At 34.3% G+C, this 18,483-nt stretch overlaps 1 protein-coding gene across 1 annotated transcript; it reads left to right on the plus strand.

Annotated features, from left to right (window-relative positions):
- The first annotated feature begins 17,016 nt into the window (after positions 1 to 17,016).
- On the plus strand, positions 17,017 to 17,887 carry LOC122195895 (uncharacterized). Its single transcript, XM_042898147.2, has 2 exons — positions 17,017 to 17,396; positions 17,528 to 17,887. The coding sequence occupies exons 1-2, from the start codon at positions 17,067 to 17,069 to the stop codon at positions 17,588 to 17,590; spliced, it is 393 nt and encodes a 130-aa protein (XP_042754081.1). The 5' UTR covers positions 17,017 to 17,066; the 3' UTR covers positions 17,591 to 17,887.
- The last annotated feature ends 596 nt before the right edge of the window (positions 17,888 to 18,483 follow it).

Here is an 18,483-nt window from a genome sequence, read left to right on the forward strand (position 1 = left end):
ATTAATACTCAGGAAGTGGGATCCAAACATGCAAAAGTGAGAACGCAGTGATAAGCTAATTGAAATGACCGAACTCCATCATATATTAAGATCACCACTTAATAATCGCCAAATCAAATTAAAACTTATACCGCTTAAAGTTCTTGGGTTTTAAAACAAACCAAACTAAGAGTGTTTAAGCCAATTCATTTGCAAATCTAATGTCTCTCGACTATGTCTAACTGTCAGACTTGGTCAATGACATCAGCTTATGGAATGGATCGACAATATTATCTTTCGATATGACATATTGACTATGACGTCTTTACATTTGACTCACTATAAAATGTGTTGGTACTTACTGAGTATGTGTAATATGATCTTGTGTGACTTGGGATCCATACTCGAGGTAAGTTCACCCAAAGTCACAAAGAGACTTCATAAGGATCATCAATGATTGAATTTCAACAAAGAAGTCACTAATGAATCTCTTCTAGTCACATTGTCTTCTTTGCAATTTAACCAACCGCAACATACTCTAAGTTTGCAAAATCCACTATGGTGTAATACTTGGTACTCTTCCAAGCTAAAACATCACCATTCAGAGAAGCACGAAATCCGACTGCAAACGGAAACATCTCTATCAGTATGGAATTTAGCATTAATGTAACTCTTACATTAATCTCTTCCATATTATCAATATCATTTATTTTGTCCTCCAAAGAAACTTAAGAATGTTCTTGATCTTGATTCGTTGATTCTCACTAAATTGATCTAATTCAACTTGTCATGCACAAGGCATAAGAGTCATCAAATTTGGTACATGTTATGGCATATATGATCGATCCCATAGCAGAAGCATGTGGGACACAAATCATTTGCTTTAGCTCAATAGTAGAACCAAGACATTAGCATTGCTGAATGTCATGCCATACTATAATAAGCCTAAACTCCTTTTCGAGTTTCCTCAACATTCCATGTACTTTGGCTTAATCCAATGAATCACTTTGATCTATCTCCATAGATCCTTATTATGCACATGTATTTTATCTCCCATGTATATCATAGCGAAACAGTTCTCATACCAAGCCAAGCTTTTACACCTGCCAAGTTAGAATACAGTTTCCTAAAAATCGTACATTGTCTATGTACAATACAAGGGTGACTATAGTGCTCCCAACTAGCATTGACATATATATGGCTTATCTATGTTTCTCGAAATTCAAACTCCTTGAACTTTTCTCATTGAAACAAAGATTCCAATTACTCCCACTAGCTTTGACATATATATGGGTTATCTTTATTTCTCGAAATTCAAACTCCTTGAACTTTCTCATTGAAATAATGATCCCACTTGCGAGATGCTTATTTCGGTCCATAAATGCACTTATTAAGCTTACACATTCTTCAAAACCTATCTTGGTTTAATCATGTGGTTTTTCCTACCCATGATTGTCTCTACTTGAAGATCCACTTGCACCTAGGTTAAGGTTAAGTGCTATGTGTACCAAATAACAACATACATGGATTGAATCTCGCTTTCCAATTCCTCTTTCTATGTTATAGCCTTTAGGGCCTACCATAGCTTCCGATAGCTGGTACACTCTAATTGCTCCATACCAGTGACTCATTTACCTCAGTAATATAAATTCTTATATAACTAGGTTCATGACTTCTTCTATCAGATCTATAAGGAAAAAGTGGAAATATGTCAGTTTCCTTAATATCTCATTTAATTACAAATTGAATGCTATGCCCAACTTTAGACTCTTCGTTGGTTGACTCTTGAATCTTATCAAGATCAATGTGGCTCCCACTAGCCCTTTTGGAAATCAGCTCCCTATCTTGGAAGACTGCCTTTTGAGCAACATACACTTTGTTCTGAGAAGGTTTTTAAACAATTATCCAAAATGCTTGATGGGCTCTCCAACGAGATAACACATCTTTAATCAAAGTCCTAGATTGTCGAGCGCTTCACGACAAGCGCAAGCCTCATAATCGTAGACTTACATATATGGCAGTGAGGATAGAATCCCACTTCACATATCATAGAGTGTTTCAGGAACCTACTTAGTTGGCACAAGACCAAAGGACTTCTTGTAACACTATTCATGGTACAATCTACGAATTGTTAGTAAAAATAGTGCAACTCATCTAGTACAAAATCAATGAACGGTTTGTTTTCCTATCCAACTAACACTTCCTAGTGGTAGTGCTTTGGGCGGAGATAGATCATGAAACTCTTTCACGATCACTTAGATGATCGATAAAGTTTTGACTGAGATTCTCACTATGAATGTCTCATCCTATTGCCCAATTGATTCTTAACTTCGCTGTATGAGAGCTTTAAACACCTAAGAGGTTCCAGAATCACATTCATACGAAGTTGGTCTCACTATGTATCATGGTTAATCTGAATGGTCCATTAGTGTGAACTAATTCCAACAAATACTCACATCACCCTGTGACGCATTCATCATTTATCTTGATAAACAAGATTTTCATTTATCATAAGACTCGAGGTCAAATGATATCCAAAATCTGATCCAACTGGATACTTGGTAATGCATTTCTCATTTATGTATCCAATACTATGATTCCACAAATACATTTCACCCAAACATTTGGATGTATTTGAATAAGTACTTATTATGGTCAACCTGAATGATCCATTAGTTGAACTAACATCAACAAATATTCACAATAATACACCTTATTCAAATTTTCAAATCAATTTTGAACTATTGCTACTATACTAGCTTCATAGATTTCATGACTTTCTTTTAACATGTTAGAATGCTCCACATTTAAATAAGTCAGAACTATCTCATGAATCATAGTATAAACAATTTCAATTATAATACCACAGACTAGACATTTTGAAAAGAGTTGTCTTTTGATCCTATGAATGTAGCAAGGGCTTGGCATTCATTATCAAATTATTTTCTCCATGTTTTAGTCTTCTTACTTCATTTTTGTGACTGCACATTCTTGCAAATGTTAGCACTAATCCTTAGCAACACACTCAAGGTTTAGAAGTAATGTTTTGATGGCATTATAAATCCATATATTTGTTTGAATAACAAACATGGAAGAACTAGTTATCTTTTTATCCAATGGAAAGTAGCACAGGCTCGTGATCATTAGGAAAACTTCAACGATAAAATTACAGAGCACGATGAATGCAAAGCTTTCCATTAACTTTAAAGCTTATTGAACTTTTGCGACACCAATTTCGGTTTAGATGACACAAATTTTCTAACACCAATTTCGGTTTAGATAACACAAATTACGAGCATAAGCTTAGCAAAAAGTAGAAATCAAGAGAAACCCACTACTCGAAATTACCTCAAAAACTAATAGATTCGGCAATTTGATGATGAATTTTGATGTGAGTAGTACAATTAAGATGAGATAGTTGTGGATAGCTCATGAATATTGGTATTTAAAGGTTATATTAGTTCAAAATAGAAAATGTATATAAAACTGGTTTTACCCAAATCAGAAGATGATTTTCTGTATTGATGCCCCTGATGTGTATTGTTTGCATACCTTGGTGGGATACCTTTGCAACAATAATCTCCAAAAATCCAAATTGTTGCCATCACAACCCTGAACAAAAGAATTCAATCATCTTAATAAACTTGTCAAAATTCAGAAAAATTAAGCAAGTCAATTAATTATCAATTGACCAAGTAAATACAACTCAATCAAGGCTAACTTTATTTCTCTTAAGCTTCAAGCTTTTCAGGATCACGCCTCTCCAAGTAAATATGACCAGTTCTTCAAAGAAGTGATACCATGAAATTATTGCAACACAATTAGAGCATAAATCCATCGTAGGTTAGTAAAAGTTTAAAAATCGAAAGGCTTTATGTCAGTTCCATTGAAAGTATTGTCATTGAAATCCAAACTAAACATGCATCGTTTTAATCGAACATCTTCTACCAAATATTAAACTGACCTAAAATGGAAGAAGATACAAAATCAACATACCTGGAAATGTGTGTGTGTATTATTAACCTAATTCACTAAAGTCGAAAGTGTAGAGTGAGGAAGTGGCAATGGAAAACACCTTCTCGACATTTTGCTCATCAAGGCTAATTTGTGTAGGTCAGCCATTCGTCAACACTTCCAGCATCTAAAGCCTGTTGAAAACAACAAAAAGCACCAACAAATCCCGAAGGCATAATCATAAAATCGATGATCCAATTATAAAGAGGAGAATGACATGCTTACCTGATTAAGAACAAACGATTGGTAATGGTGGCAGGGCAGAATTGAGATGCAAGAAATCAATAGGCTTGAACTTCAAAAACTGATAGAAATCAAAATCAGAATCTAATCCGAGAAATCAATAAATGGGAAAAATACTCTCCAATCTGGATGAACATGTTCAGATAATGTTGAGCCCCACACTCCCTTTCCCCAAAATCAAAATCCTAAATTTATGCTCAATAACTCTCTCCAATAACAATGTTGGTGGCCGTTCACGATTATGGTGGAGGTTCGTTGCGGAAAATTGGTGCGAGGGGAATAGTAATGGTGGAGACGGCAGTCGTGGGAGAAATGGGGATGAGGGAAGTCACAACACTCTCCGATTAGGGTTTATGGGTATTGAATTTAAAGAAAGGGAAATGTGTACGTTCGGTGTTTTTAAGTTAATTAAATGGAAACATTATAAATTCTCCTCTCTTTCTAAAAAACGTTATAAATTCTATGAATAAACCAATAAGCATAACATGGTTGTATATAATGTATTAGGTATTATACCTCTTAAAATTCAAGAAACATCCAATATTATATATATATATATATATATATATATATATATATATATATATATATATATATATATATATATATATATATATATATATATATAGGAAGGTTCAATTGAGAAAAATAAGGTTGAGAATGGGGGAATCATTATCAGCCAATCATTTATGTTTGCCGCAAAAGCCTCCAACGTACCGCCGGAAATGGGAAAGAAATGCACATGTGTTTTTCAAGAAAGCATATTTCCTTAAACTATGCTAATCATTACCTTAATATATACAAAATCATTTTTTTTTTTGTTTTTTTTTATTTTTAGAAGTTATTTTTATCAAAAAATGATTTTAAATATACCAAAATTCATGATTTTTTATTCTCTACAAATAGACATCCATATTAATATAGTTTAAAGATAAAATAAAAAATTTACTTTTTTTATATTTTCAGCTATCGTTATTCATAAGTGAATAAAAATGCATCAGGTTTTATTACAGTACATTCGTTATTCACTTATGAATAAAAAGTATGATTTTTTTTTTTTACAATTTAAGTATCATTCATATATGAATATAATATATAATAAACATAGTATATTCATATTTTAATATTGGATAATGCATTCACTTGGGAATATTAGATGATATATTCACTTATGAGTATTGAATGATATTTCGTATGTGAATATTACATAGTATTACATGGTATATCACATGTGAATATTATATATTATATTCACTTGTGAATATTAGATGATATATTCAGTTATGAATATTACACAATATATTCACATATGAATATTACAAGGTATATTCACTTGTGAATATATTCACTTATGAATATTTGAAGGTATTTTGACAAATATATATAATTTTTATATGTTATTCACATATGAATAACATACAGACTTGCATATTTGTTTTGTGTTTGTAATAATCATATACTGATTCAGGTGAGAAAACATATTAATATGTGAATATAACGTGGTAATTTAGTTTATGCATTTCATCAAACAGTTGGCGTGCATACAAGTTAACTATTTTAAAAATGTTAAAAACATCAAGTTATCAATTCCAAATCATCATATACTTCCGATTTCGACTTCAGATGCGATATCCTATGTCTGATCGATTTCTCATTTTGATTTTGATTTCCGAAAATCCGATTGGGAACCTGTGAGTACCGATTATGAGTCCTTCAATGTCGACTGTGACTGCAATTCCAGAACTCCGATTCCAATTTCATGAACATCGAAGAAATTCCGGTTTAGTTAGAGAAATATAGATGATTATTGAAGGTTGGAGGAAAATTTTTGATGATGAACGAACTGTTATCGAATTCTCTATAGTTACGTATTTGAGATTGAAGGTTATTAACATATTTACAAGTTTGTCACCGTGTCTTTTTATGCTTAGATTAAATGAGTGGCTGATAATGATTCCCCTATTCTCAACTTTTTTTCTCAATTGAACCCACTTCTCTCTCTCTCTCTCTCTCTCTCTCTCTCTCTCTCTCTATATATATATATATATATATATATATATATATATATATATATATATATATATATATATATATATATATATATATATATATATATTATGAATTGCCTATAATTTATTCGTTCTGTTGTGCTAATCATATTTTTATTTCATTGTCATGAATTAATGGTCATAAGTATTTCATAATCAAATAAATAGCAAATTTTGACTAAGCTTTCTTAAAATAATTGCAAAAACAAACGTTTTGATGAACAAAATTAGAACTCGAGACTCGAAACAAATGCTACTCCTTCCTTACGGAGAAAGAAACCGACCCATCAACATCTTCTTCATTTGCGTCCACTCTTTAATGGGTTGTTTATTGAACCGCCTGCACAGATTTTGGATTAGCTGCCACCATGAGAAAGCATCTTCTTCCAATCTATAGGCTACGATTTCTACCTGTTCATCCTCCGGGATTTCATAAAACTCAAAAAATCTTTCGACATCCCTTGCCCACTCATTAAATTCGTCAAAATTAGGATTCTTCTTAAAAAGAGGTATTAGATCTACCTTTGAAAGATATTGATTTTGCTTCTTTACTAGGCAAAAACCCCATTCGCACTCCTCATCTGAAGAAGTCTCACAAGCACCAGTTAGTTGCTCTAGTTGCGGTGAAGGTTGCTGGTGGTACGGCGGTGGTTGTTGCTTGTAGTATTGTGGTGGTGGTGTAGGGAACCTTTTAAACTCAGAGTCCCTCCCTTCATATTGGATTTGTCGAAACTTTTGCAACTCGACCTCCATACGTTCTATACGAGTGCTTAGACCTTCGAGGATGTTTGCATTAGACTCAGTCAGCCTGAGAAGTTCATTTATTCTATCGTGGTTGTAGTTGTTGCCCATCGTAGCCAAAGAATTGCTATGCATTTGAAAACTAAACCAATGTCATTATATTATATATAATATATATGAGGAGAATCCCATAAAAGAGTCCTTCATCAAGTAAAACACAATAAAAAATATACTTGATAACAAATGGAAACCGATTCAAATTTCAAATTAGAATTACTTTCTCAAAACAAGATTTATCTCCAAGTTTCAGTTGCACGTCACGTATTTTACTCATTTATGTTTTATTTGGTACCATTTGCTATTTAGATTATCATTTTATTCCGTTGGTCATATTTTTATTTTTTTCCCTTACATTTTTCTTATATTTTATTTCGTCCCTTTCATTTTCACGCTTTGTTTATAGTTGCCCCTTCTCTTTACTTTAATCACCAACGCTTACAATTTTTAATTTTTTGCAATTTAAGTCCTCCTACTAAGTTTGTTATCATCCTTATACTTTATAAAATGACATTTTCAACCTTTATACTTTTTAAAAATATTATATTCACCCATGTACTTCAAATTTAAATAATATCAATTTCACCCATTTTTTTCTTAACTTTTGTTTTATCCCTCGTAATATATATAATCTGATTTACCTATGATTACCACTCCTCTGATTTTCTATCCTTTCACATGTGTCATATAAATTACAGGTGGCAGGAGCGGTTTTGATGTGGGGCACGGTGTTGCACTAACAACACATGTTTTTCCCGCACACAGTAGAAAATTTTCTAATTTTTTTTAACCTTTTGTGTCACTACAAAAAAAAAACCGGCAACTACTAAAAAAATAGCAACTACATAAAAAAAATATAAACACATTGGATCAATTAAGCCCAAATAATTAGTTGCCCAAACACATTTCTATTTTAATTCAACTAATATTAGCCCAAAGGAAAAAGAAGAGGAGAAAATAGCCTAAATAAAACAATTATCCAATTGTCCAATTGGGTCCAATACTCCAAGAGTCCAATTGTAACGCCCGTGTTTTCTAGGTAGGCATTAATGTTGATGTAATAGTCTAGGTTAACCTTTGTAATTCGTTTTGAAATACTAAAAATGTATTATTTGAGTATTATGTGTTTATTGCTTAATTGTGTGATTTAAATGGATTAAGGATAAAAATAGGCGATAAAGTAAAATATTAGATAAGCCAGATATCTGTGAAGGAAGTTGTAGTGGTCGTGGCAAGGTTTCCGGATATATAAAGAATGCCGAAATCCGAGTTATAACGAAGAAGTTATGACATGTCAAAGTTTCGCGACAGAACCGGTACGACACTGCATGACGTAAATAGTGAATTTACGATAGAAAGATATTTAGCCTTATTGATCTAAACGAAGGTCGTAGAAAATGTTAAACCGAGAGTGTGCATAAAAAGAACGTCTAAATCTGACTTCGTATGAAGAAGTTATGATTTTTCGAAGTTTCGACTTAGCGGTATGCAACCCAAAGTTCGAATATGAGATCGAGTGGTTTCTAGCCGAAACAATCTAAATGAGAATCAAAGATCTCGTCGATAGTAGTCCAACGGTAAAATGACAGACGAAAACGAACGTCGGATGAAGGAGTTGTGAATTCCTAACGGAGTTTTCCTGTCTCGGCCTACTAAAAATAATATAATAAAAGTTAAAGTCAAAATTATCTGACGGAGTTTAAACGAGAGTTGTAGAACATAATCTCACCTATGCGTGCATATAAAGAACATCGAAAGCGAAACTCGTATGCGAAAGATATGAATTTCTGAAGTTCGGGACGCGAACCCCGACACTGTGTCAGAGTTCACGACGTGAACTCAGTATTAATGTCTTCTAGAGTTTGACAGACCCAAGTTGCGATGACACACCTGATGACTACTGAACTCACGACGTGAATATTTGAGATTCACGACGTGAATACAGAAAATGGCCCTATAAATAAAAACCGAAGGGCAGCCAGCCATGGTTGCTAATTCATTTACTCTCTCACTGCTAATACCCTCTCTAGCCCTCTTGAAGCACCCCTGAAGCCCCGATATCATCCCGACACCCGAAGCAAGTCCCGACGCTCCGAAAATCCCGAGAAGAAAAGAGTTTCTGAGCCAAAGCTCTGCCCACGAGAAGCCCGGTGTGTGAAGATATCCCGGATTCATCGAAGAATTACTACTTGAAGAGCCGTAGTGCTATCTGAGCATCGTCTTATCAAGTGAGTGCATAGTCTCTTAAACACGATTTTAATACATGTATTGTTTGAATGTATTAAGTATACATTTTGAGAGAGTGTATAATCCCTTTCTTCTAACACATAGGTATGAAGTATCTTCTATAGAATACATGCTATGTGTATATATATTATATGTGTATTTGGAGTGAGTATTAAATGAATATTTTATATAGGTTTTAAGCTGTATATGAATGTATAAGTATATTGTTATCTACTAAAGTGTTGGGTAAAATATGGGTAGATAGTTGACGTGTGATAAAATGATAAGAGGCCTCAATGTTGTTGTTGATTCAGTCATCTATCGGAGTTTAGATGACGAACACAGACTTTTCTAGACAGTCTAGTGGAACACCTGTAAGTGTTAATGAACTTGAGTGTTCATTTGTTGTACTCCATCCCCCACATGGTTGCCATGTTTGACATATATTGTTGAGGAACCCCCGAAGCATGTGTTGTCGCCCCGATGAAAATCCTTAAGCGAGGTCCCTTGTGATAGTTGTTTTAGGGACGTAAAGTGAGGATAACAGGAATGGGAAATTGGGTTATTGTTGGTTGATGAAATTAATATAATTATTTATTGTGGGTTGAAAACCTTATATGCTCACCAGACTCCCAAGCCTGACCCACTCAGTTTTCTTTGTATTACTGGTAGTGGCGCGAGAGCATAAGTTGGACGACTTATCAAGATCTTTTGATTATAGTCTTGTAGTGTATATAACTGTTGAAAGGCTTATAATGTGCCTTTTATGCTTTTCTCTGTATCGGAACATGACATCCCGAGTTTTGTTATATAATGAAAATACATTTTTTAAGAAATGCTTTGGTAAATCTTATTTTTATCATATTTCGTTTTAGGAACAAATTCCGCAACTCTTTTAATCAAAGGATTACTCTGAAATTATTTTAAAAGCATAAATTAAACTCGTCTTTTCTGGCCGTGAATTTGGGGATGTCACAATTAGTATCAGAGCATTAGTTTAAGCAAACTAGGAATTTGTAGGATTTCTAGACTTAAACTTAGAATGCTAAGTGAAGATTGTGAGATGAGTGTCTGTTGTGTTTTAGACACGAACACTAGTATATTTTAGGAAAGATGCCTAAAATGCTTTTATGTGCTAAATGTCATATGGTTTCCATATATGATGTTATTTGTTCGGATCTACGGTTTGTTGCCAACCGGATCTGGAAACCTTATGTGTTTAGGATTCTAAGCGTAGGATTACGGTATTAGAACTAGCATATAAACATTTCGGAGTGATTTGGATAATTTAAATATCTATCATGAATGAGGATCTAAATTCACCTTATTCGGTGTATAGATCAAAAATGGCAAGAACAAGAAGCGAAGTTGGAAACGTGAACGAAAACAGGAATCAACCACCTGTAATTGAGCAAATACCTGTTGTAGCAGCAGCACCTGAGCCAATGACAATGGCTGGTGTACAAGCGATGATCTAAACAATGTTGTATCGTCAAATGAAAGAAACTAGACATCTGCTTCAACAGAATCGTGAAGAACTTTCAATGGCGATTGTACAGCCCGATTTGAGTGAAGGGCAGTCGGAAGGAGGAAACTTCAGTGGAATTGTCGGTTAAGCCAACCCACCGATAGTTAGACAAAATAACCAAGAGGGAGGAAATGGTGGTCTTGGATGCAAGTACAAAGATTTTTTGACTTGCAAACCATCGACCTTCACTGGAAAGGAAGATCCGATCGGAGTTATGGATTGGATCTCGGAGATGGAGCTAGCCTTCATGACGTGTTGTTGCAGAGGCAAGTTGCAGACCACGTTCGCAGTACGTCAGTTCAGAGGTGGCGATGTTCGTTGGTCGAACACTCTGGGGAAGACCCTAAGCCCTAACGAGCCATTGCAGCTGACTTGGGCAGAGTTCTTGGTGCAATTCAAGCGCAAGTTCTGCTCGGCCCAAAATCTGCTGGAGTTGGAGAACAAATTTCTGACATTGAAGAAAGACAACATGTCAGTTGATGAATACACCAATGCCTTTACAAACAAAATGGAGTTTGCTTTGCGCATCGTCCCAGACAAGCTGACAAAAGTTGACCGGTACGCAAAAGGACTCCCATGGGAGTACACAGTGCCAATACGTCAGGCACCTACTCTGGAGGCAGCTATTTGGGCTACCAAGTCTGTTGAGGATTGATGGGTTTTGAGAATTCAAAATTATTCTTGATCAATACTAATTAAATAACATAATTTTATATTAATATATTAGAACTTATAATATATTAATATGTCACAAATGTCCTCTTCTCACAAACGGTCTATCCAAATGTCCCGATGCCATGCAACCCAAATGGACCATGCCGAGTCGGGTCAAGTCTTACCAATTATAGTTATGGACTTAGACACTAATCCAACAAGGATATGATCAAGGGGAAAACCGCCAGCAAGGTTGAAGTTGGCGAAAAGAGAAAGTTTGAAGGAACTTCAGGTTCCAACAAGAAAAGAAAAATTTTAAAGTCTAATTCGAAGAAGTTTAGAGGAAAAGGGAAAGGCGAAAGGAAATGTTGTGAAAAGTGCAAGAAAAAGCACTCTGGGAAATGTAGTGAGGAAGTGACATGCTACAAATGTGGAAAAACTGGGCATTATGCCAACGAGTGTCCGTCCAACAAGAGGATGTGCTTTGGATGTAACAAAGAAGGGAACATTTTGAAAAACTGTCCGAAAAAGAAGGAGGCAGCAAAACCCAACATTCCACCAAAGACGAAGGTGAGAGACTTTCAGATGACACTTGAAGCTGCGAAGGAAGAAGCTGATGTCGCTTCAGGTACCTTTCTCGTAAAAGAATTACCTACCAAATTTTATTTGATTCTGGAGCCAATTACTCCTTTATTTCACATGAATTTGGTAGAAAACTAGCTTTGCATGTTGATAGACTAGATAATGCTTTATTAGTAGAAGTTGCTAGTGGTAAGTTTATACCTGTTAGCCATCTCATGAAAAACATCTTCATTGATTTGAATGCGAATAAGTTCCACGAGGAATTATTGCCTATCGAGCTAAATGGCTTCGACATCATGCTGGGAATGGATTGGCTTAGCGCCAATGATGCCGAAATATTGTGCAGAAAGAAGATAGTAAAAGTAAACCCGCCAGGGAAAGAGTCATTTATGGTGTATGGGGACAAACGCAGAGTAAATTCTGGAATCATTTCTCTAATGAAAGCCAGAAAGTGTTTGGTCAAAAGATGTACATCATATTTGGCATTCTTGATTGATGAAAAGAAGGAGAAAAAGAAGATGCAGAGCATTCCTCTGGTGTGTGATTATCCCTAGTTACCAGTAGACTGATTGCCCTCACCAATAATATTTGTTTGTGTGTTTTTCTAGCTAAACACCAACAACCGTCCTAGTTGTTTGTCTCTTTTTATTTCGAACAAACCTTCACACTCGATCCCCTTTTTCCACCCCTTTTGTAGGTATATATCATATATGTTTTTAGCGATAAATGATACAGGTAGTGTTTGTTTTTTGTCCACAGATCTTCCTGGTCACTTTTTGTCTGCGCGGTGCAGACCACGCGCAGACATTAGTTTCGCAGACTGTTTGTTTTTTTTGAAGACCGCAGACCAAAAAATGTCTGCGCGCCCTCTTCTTGGCGTAAATGTGGACCAAAGTCTTCTAACATTTTCAGACATCTTCTAGTCTAAAAAAACACATATACTTTTTTTTTTAGTTTTTTTGAATTTATATTTATTCTAACTTTATTAGTGATAAACAATTTGACAAAAAAAAGTTACAATACTTAAAAAAAAAAAAAGTTTGACGACACAAACAGAATATTTTTGACAAATTTATAAATAAAAGTTTATTACAATAATGGTGGTTGAAATTGTTTATATAAATATGAAAAAATAATATATTCTTATATTTTTTGTGCCAAAATTTAGAAAACATTATTTAATAAAACATCGTCAATTTCTTAGAAAAAAAATATTTATGATAAGTTTTTAATTGATTTAATTGAAAAAATTGAAGTTTATTTCCATTCATTTATATATCAAATTCTTTGATTCTTAATTATAATGTTTAGACATAACTTTGCGACCAAAATTATTGGTTTTTATCAAATATATACGTTAATTTGTACTATTTTTATTTTCACTTTTTATACAATAATACATAAAAAGTTGATTTAGATTTGTTAATTATTTATAACAAAATCATAAATATATTAAAGAGTAAATTACACGAATCGTCCCTTGTCCAGGTGAGAAAAAGCACGTCGAGTCCCTATTTTTAAAAATTAACTTGGACCGTCCTTGTATAATTATTTTTTCACTCGGGTCGTCCCTGTGGACATAAAATGACATTTTTACCCTTAATAATTTTTTAAAATTTTTTAATATGTATTTATCATTTTTTTAGATTAAAAAAAAAAGAAAAAAAAAACAAAATACCCTACCAATCAACCCACCCCTCCCGGCTCCCCTTTCCCCTTCGTTTCCCCCCTCTCCTTCTACATCATTGAAACATGTTTCCAGATGAAGACAACCATCCACTGCTCCATCTCTGCTTCTCCGTTCGTCGCCTGTCCACCACCAAGATCTGCACACCATTCACGAAGTCGCCAACAACCATGAAGTTGTCGGAAACCACAACCACACATCTTTCTCTGCCATCATTGTAGCATCCATCGCCGCCTCCATCTGTGTTCGAACCCCCCCCCCCCCCCCTTTCATCTGCGCACAACCATCACCGTCTTCTCCCTCACCCCTCGCCTGACAGAAACAGAAGAACGAATCTACTTTTTTTCGCCTCTATCTCCGTTTGAAACCCTAGATCGGAGGTACATTCCGCCAGAGTAATATAGAGGGTTTTGTGTTGAATCAAACTCAACAGAGTTTCAACCTTGAAGAAATCGAGCCTGCCATTACTCACCTCTTTGGAAAAAATCAAATCTAACACCACCTGGAATGTAGATCTTCGAACAGGTGGTGATGGTTGGTGTTTCCGTCTCTCTTGCTTCGACTGGTGTTTCTACAAGGCCTGGCGGTCGACGGTGGTCGCTTAAGGATCCTTGGGAAGAAGCGGGGTAAGGGGTTATCAACGGTGTTTTTTAAAGAAAAAGAGGTGGTGGTCAACCGTGATGTGTGGTGGTCCGACGGTGGTCAATGGTGGTGCTAAGTTGTCCGGTGGTGGTGATGATTTTGCTTTAGGGGAAAGTGGGTTTGAAAAGGAAGGGGTTAGATAAGGTGGGAAGGATGAGGTTTTTATTTTATTTTGTATATTATTATTAATTGTAAGAAAAATAAAATAAAAAGGGCAAAATAGTCATTTCATGTCTCGTAAGGGATGAAACATGTAAATATAAACTAATGAGGGATGACATGTGTAACTTTTAACCAAACGAGGGACGATCCGAGTTAATTTTTGAAAATATGGACTGAATGTGCATTTTGGCACATGGACGAGGGACAATTCGTGTAATTTACTCTATATTAAATAATCACTTTGTAGTTTAAAAAAATCAGTTTATTTAGATTTTAGTTTATTTTAGTAGCCTGCAGATGTTAAAAAAACAAACAGTCTTCTTTTTTTAGACTGCAGACGTTTAGTCCACCTCTTTTGCTGCAGAGGTTTATAGATGTGGTCCGTAGACTGCAAACATTATACCTTAGAAAAAACAATCAGCACCATAGTCTCTCTCTCTCTCTCTCTCTCTCTCTCTCTCTCTCTCTCTCTCTCTCTCTCTCTCTCTCTCTCTCTCTCTCTCTCTCTCTCTCTCTCTCTCTCTCTCTCTCTCTCTCTCTCTCTCATGTGTTAGTGTGTCCGTTTACAGCTTTACCTCCCAATATGATCATGAGAATGGATTGAACTTGTTCCAACCTTCTTAGTCCACCCACATTACGAATTATAATTTTTTTTTTGCTAACCCAACACCAAATCGGCAAACCATAAGCATTTGGACATTCGAGTGCTTCTAACTAGTAACATAAGTGCGATTAACACAAAAAGTTCCACAAGAATATCCGAATATTAAACCATATAAAGAAAAAACAAAGGAGTTAATTTGGAGATGGAAAAGCTGGGATGAGGTTATTGTACACATGGCTCACTAGTCACACCATCTTTCCTTGTTACTTGCTAACGTTGCTTCACGTTTATAACTAATTAATTCTAATTTACATATTTGATCTTTTAATGCTAACATGCATGTTGCACCATTTGGTTATATTCTAAAACGCGATGTTTTGTATAAAATAAAGCATCGTTCTATAACCTTAAAAAAATATATAAATATTATTGTATATATAAATAACTAGGTTACAACCCGTGGAAACCACAGATAAAAAAGTAAAACAATATTTATAATAAAATGGTAATGAAAAGTAAAAGATTTATAAAATTTTATTAAATTAATAAGATATAAGTTTTAGTTATACGTTTAATAAAACTATGAGTATATAGAACATAATATAAAATTGAATAGCGTGTAAAAAAATTAAGCATTAGAAAGTTTTCAAATAGACAAAATTCTCCATTAAATAATCAAAAATTACAAAGAAACAATAAAGTTTCTAACTTTACGGGCATGCATGAGTTATTTAGTTCAAAAAACCCTAAAATTTTATTTTGTTCTCCTTTCAACCATTTGGTATAACAACGAAGCATGTACAGGATGGCACATCAGTTTTTTCTTAAAAGGAAGAACGTACATGAAATAAATTAAATTTATAAGTAAGGAATGAAATCAATTACCCATTTGACAAACTTATTGATAAAAATCACTTGTGGATTGCTGGTTTGACAAAGGTTTAATGGATTATTAGAATTGTTAATATGATTCATAACATGGAAGGCACCAAATGCTTTTCTATAACTTCCAACAGACAACACCAACCTAGCAAATGATAAGACTTGAAAAGAAAACCATTATAAGTAATTAATCAAAAAAGAAACACTTTACACAAACAGATGACCTTTTTGCAGAATTCAATCCCAATCAACTTGAAAAGAAAGCAAGAAACTTGTTTACTGACACAATCAAAGACCACTTTTCTCATATAAGACTTGAGAAAGAAAAGAAGAAACAGTTCCTTAGTTAAAATTTTCTTGTTAAATGGTCTAAAAATTAGGGTTAAAAACTGTGGGATTACCTTCAGCAAATAGACTAAATAGAGACATCGACTGATAAATTTGGAATGGATTACCTTTGTAATGCTAATTTAGTGAAGATTTTGTTAACACTCCCTCATTTCTTGTTCGTGTAGATTGAATGTGAAAGAAACTGAAGAGGGAAAACATAAGGTAGAGTTTAAAAGAGAAGGATAATTTTGGAAGTTCACATTGAAATTTTTTGGAATGAGAAATATTGATTCTTTTATTAGGATGGGAATTAACCTAAATAGTTTTCAGATAAGTTAAAAGATATATACAAATATTATTGTATAAATAAATAATTAATCTAAAATAGTTTTCAAATGATAATATAAAGAGCAAATGGTTGACCAATTAAAAAATAAATGGGTAAAAAACGTGACATGCAAATGAAGGGTGAAGGGTGGAGATATAAAGATAAATCTTAAACTAACTCTATTTGAATTTGAATCGGTTTCCTATTTGGTATCAACTTTCTTTTTTATTGTGTTTTACTTGATGAAGGACTCTTTTATGGGATTCTCGTTATATATATATATATATATATATATATATATATATATAATATAATGACATTGGTTTAGTTTTCAAAGGTATAACAATTCTTTGGCTAAGATGGGCAACAACTACAACCACCATCAAATAAATAAACTTCTCAAACTGACTGAATCCAATGCAAACATCCTCGAAGATCTGATCAATCGTGTAGAACGTATGGAGGCGGAGTTGCAAAAGTTTCGACAAAATCAATATGAAGGGTGTGATTCTGAGTTTGAAAGGTTCTCTGCATCACCACCACAATACTACAAGCAACAACCACCGTCGTACCACCAACAACCTCCACCGCAACTAGATCAACTAAATGACGCAGGTGAGACTTCTTCAGATGAAGAGTGTGAATGGGGTTTTTGCCTTGTAACCAGACAAAATCAACATCTCTCAAAGGTAGATCTAATACCTGTTTTTAAAAAGAATCTTAGTTTTGATGAATTTAGTGAGTGGGTAACGGAAGTCGAAAGGTTTTTTGAGTTTTATGAAATCCCGGAGGATGAACGAGTAGAATTCGTAACCTACAGATTGGAAGAAGAGGCTTTCTCATGGTGGGAACTAATCCAAAATCTAAACATGCGATTCAATAAACAACCGATTAAGGAGTGGACAGAGATGAAGGAGATGTTGATGGCCCGATTCCTAGATATAAATTGTTTCGTAACAGAGGAATACCAGTCGTCTCATGCTGAATCATAATTAATTGTTTATCAAACGTTTGTTTTGATTGTTATTTTCTTCTTTAGTGAAAATTTGTTATTTATTGGTTTAGTTGCGATTTTGAATTTGATCAGGAAAAACTTATGACCATAAATGGATGACGATGAAATAACAAAAAAGGACTACCACAAGTTCACAACAGAATAATAAATTACAGGCAATTAATATCAGAGTTAGTATTATTTCCACATATCATTTGTAAATATAGTTTGTTATAGCTGAATCATAATCAAGAACAAACTTTTATCACTATCGAATAATGGACTTTTGGAATGAATTCTTACAGAATAAATAATGAACAAAAAGAGGGCCTATTTGATTTGGTGTATTTCAGTTAGGGATGAGCAAACGGACCGGAGAACCGGCCGGAACCGGTCGGGCGGGACCGGTACTATAATTTTATGAATTTTTGGAACCGGGACCCGGTAAGAACCGGCCCAAAACCGGGAACCGGACCGGATAGTCTTTACAAAACACCCCATGCCTTTGTCGCTTGCACTTCTACTTTGGACATAAAAAAAAAAAAAAAAGCGATCGTGTAAGGATTTGAGAATCCATCGTTTTGTTGTTCGGGTTCTGCATTGTTGTTCAGATTCTCCATTGTTGAATGAAAGATTTGAGATTGAAAACCATTTCATGATCTTTGGTTTTAAAGTTTTCCATTCGGTTACAATTTCAAGTGCATTTGTAAGTGTTTGCACTTCATTCCAATTTATAGCTTCCCTAATTCCTGAATTTATATGAAGTATTAAAAAGTGTTGAA

This window comes from Lactuca sativa, chromosome 9 (genome assembly GCF_002870075.4).
Source record: "Lactuca sativa cultivar Salinas chromosome 9, Lsat_Salinas_v11, whole genome shotgun sequence".
Lineage (NCBI taxonomy): Eukaryota > Viridiplantae > Streptophyta > Magnoliopsida > Asterales > Asteraceae > Lactuca > Lactuca sativa.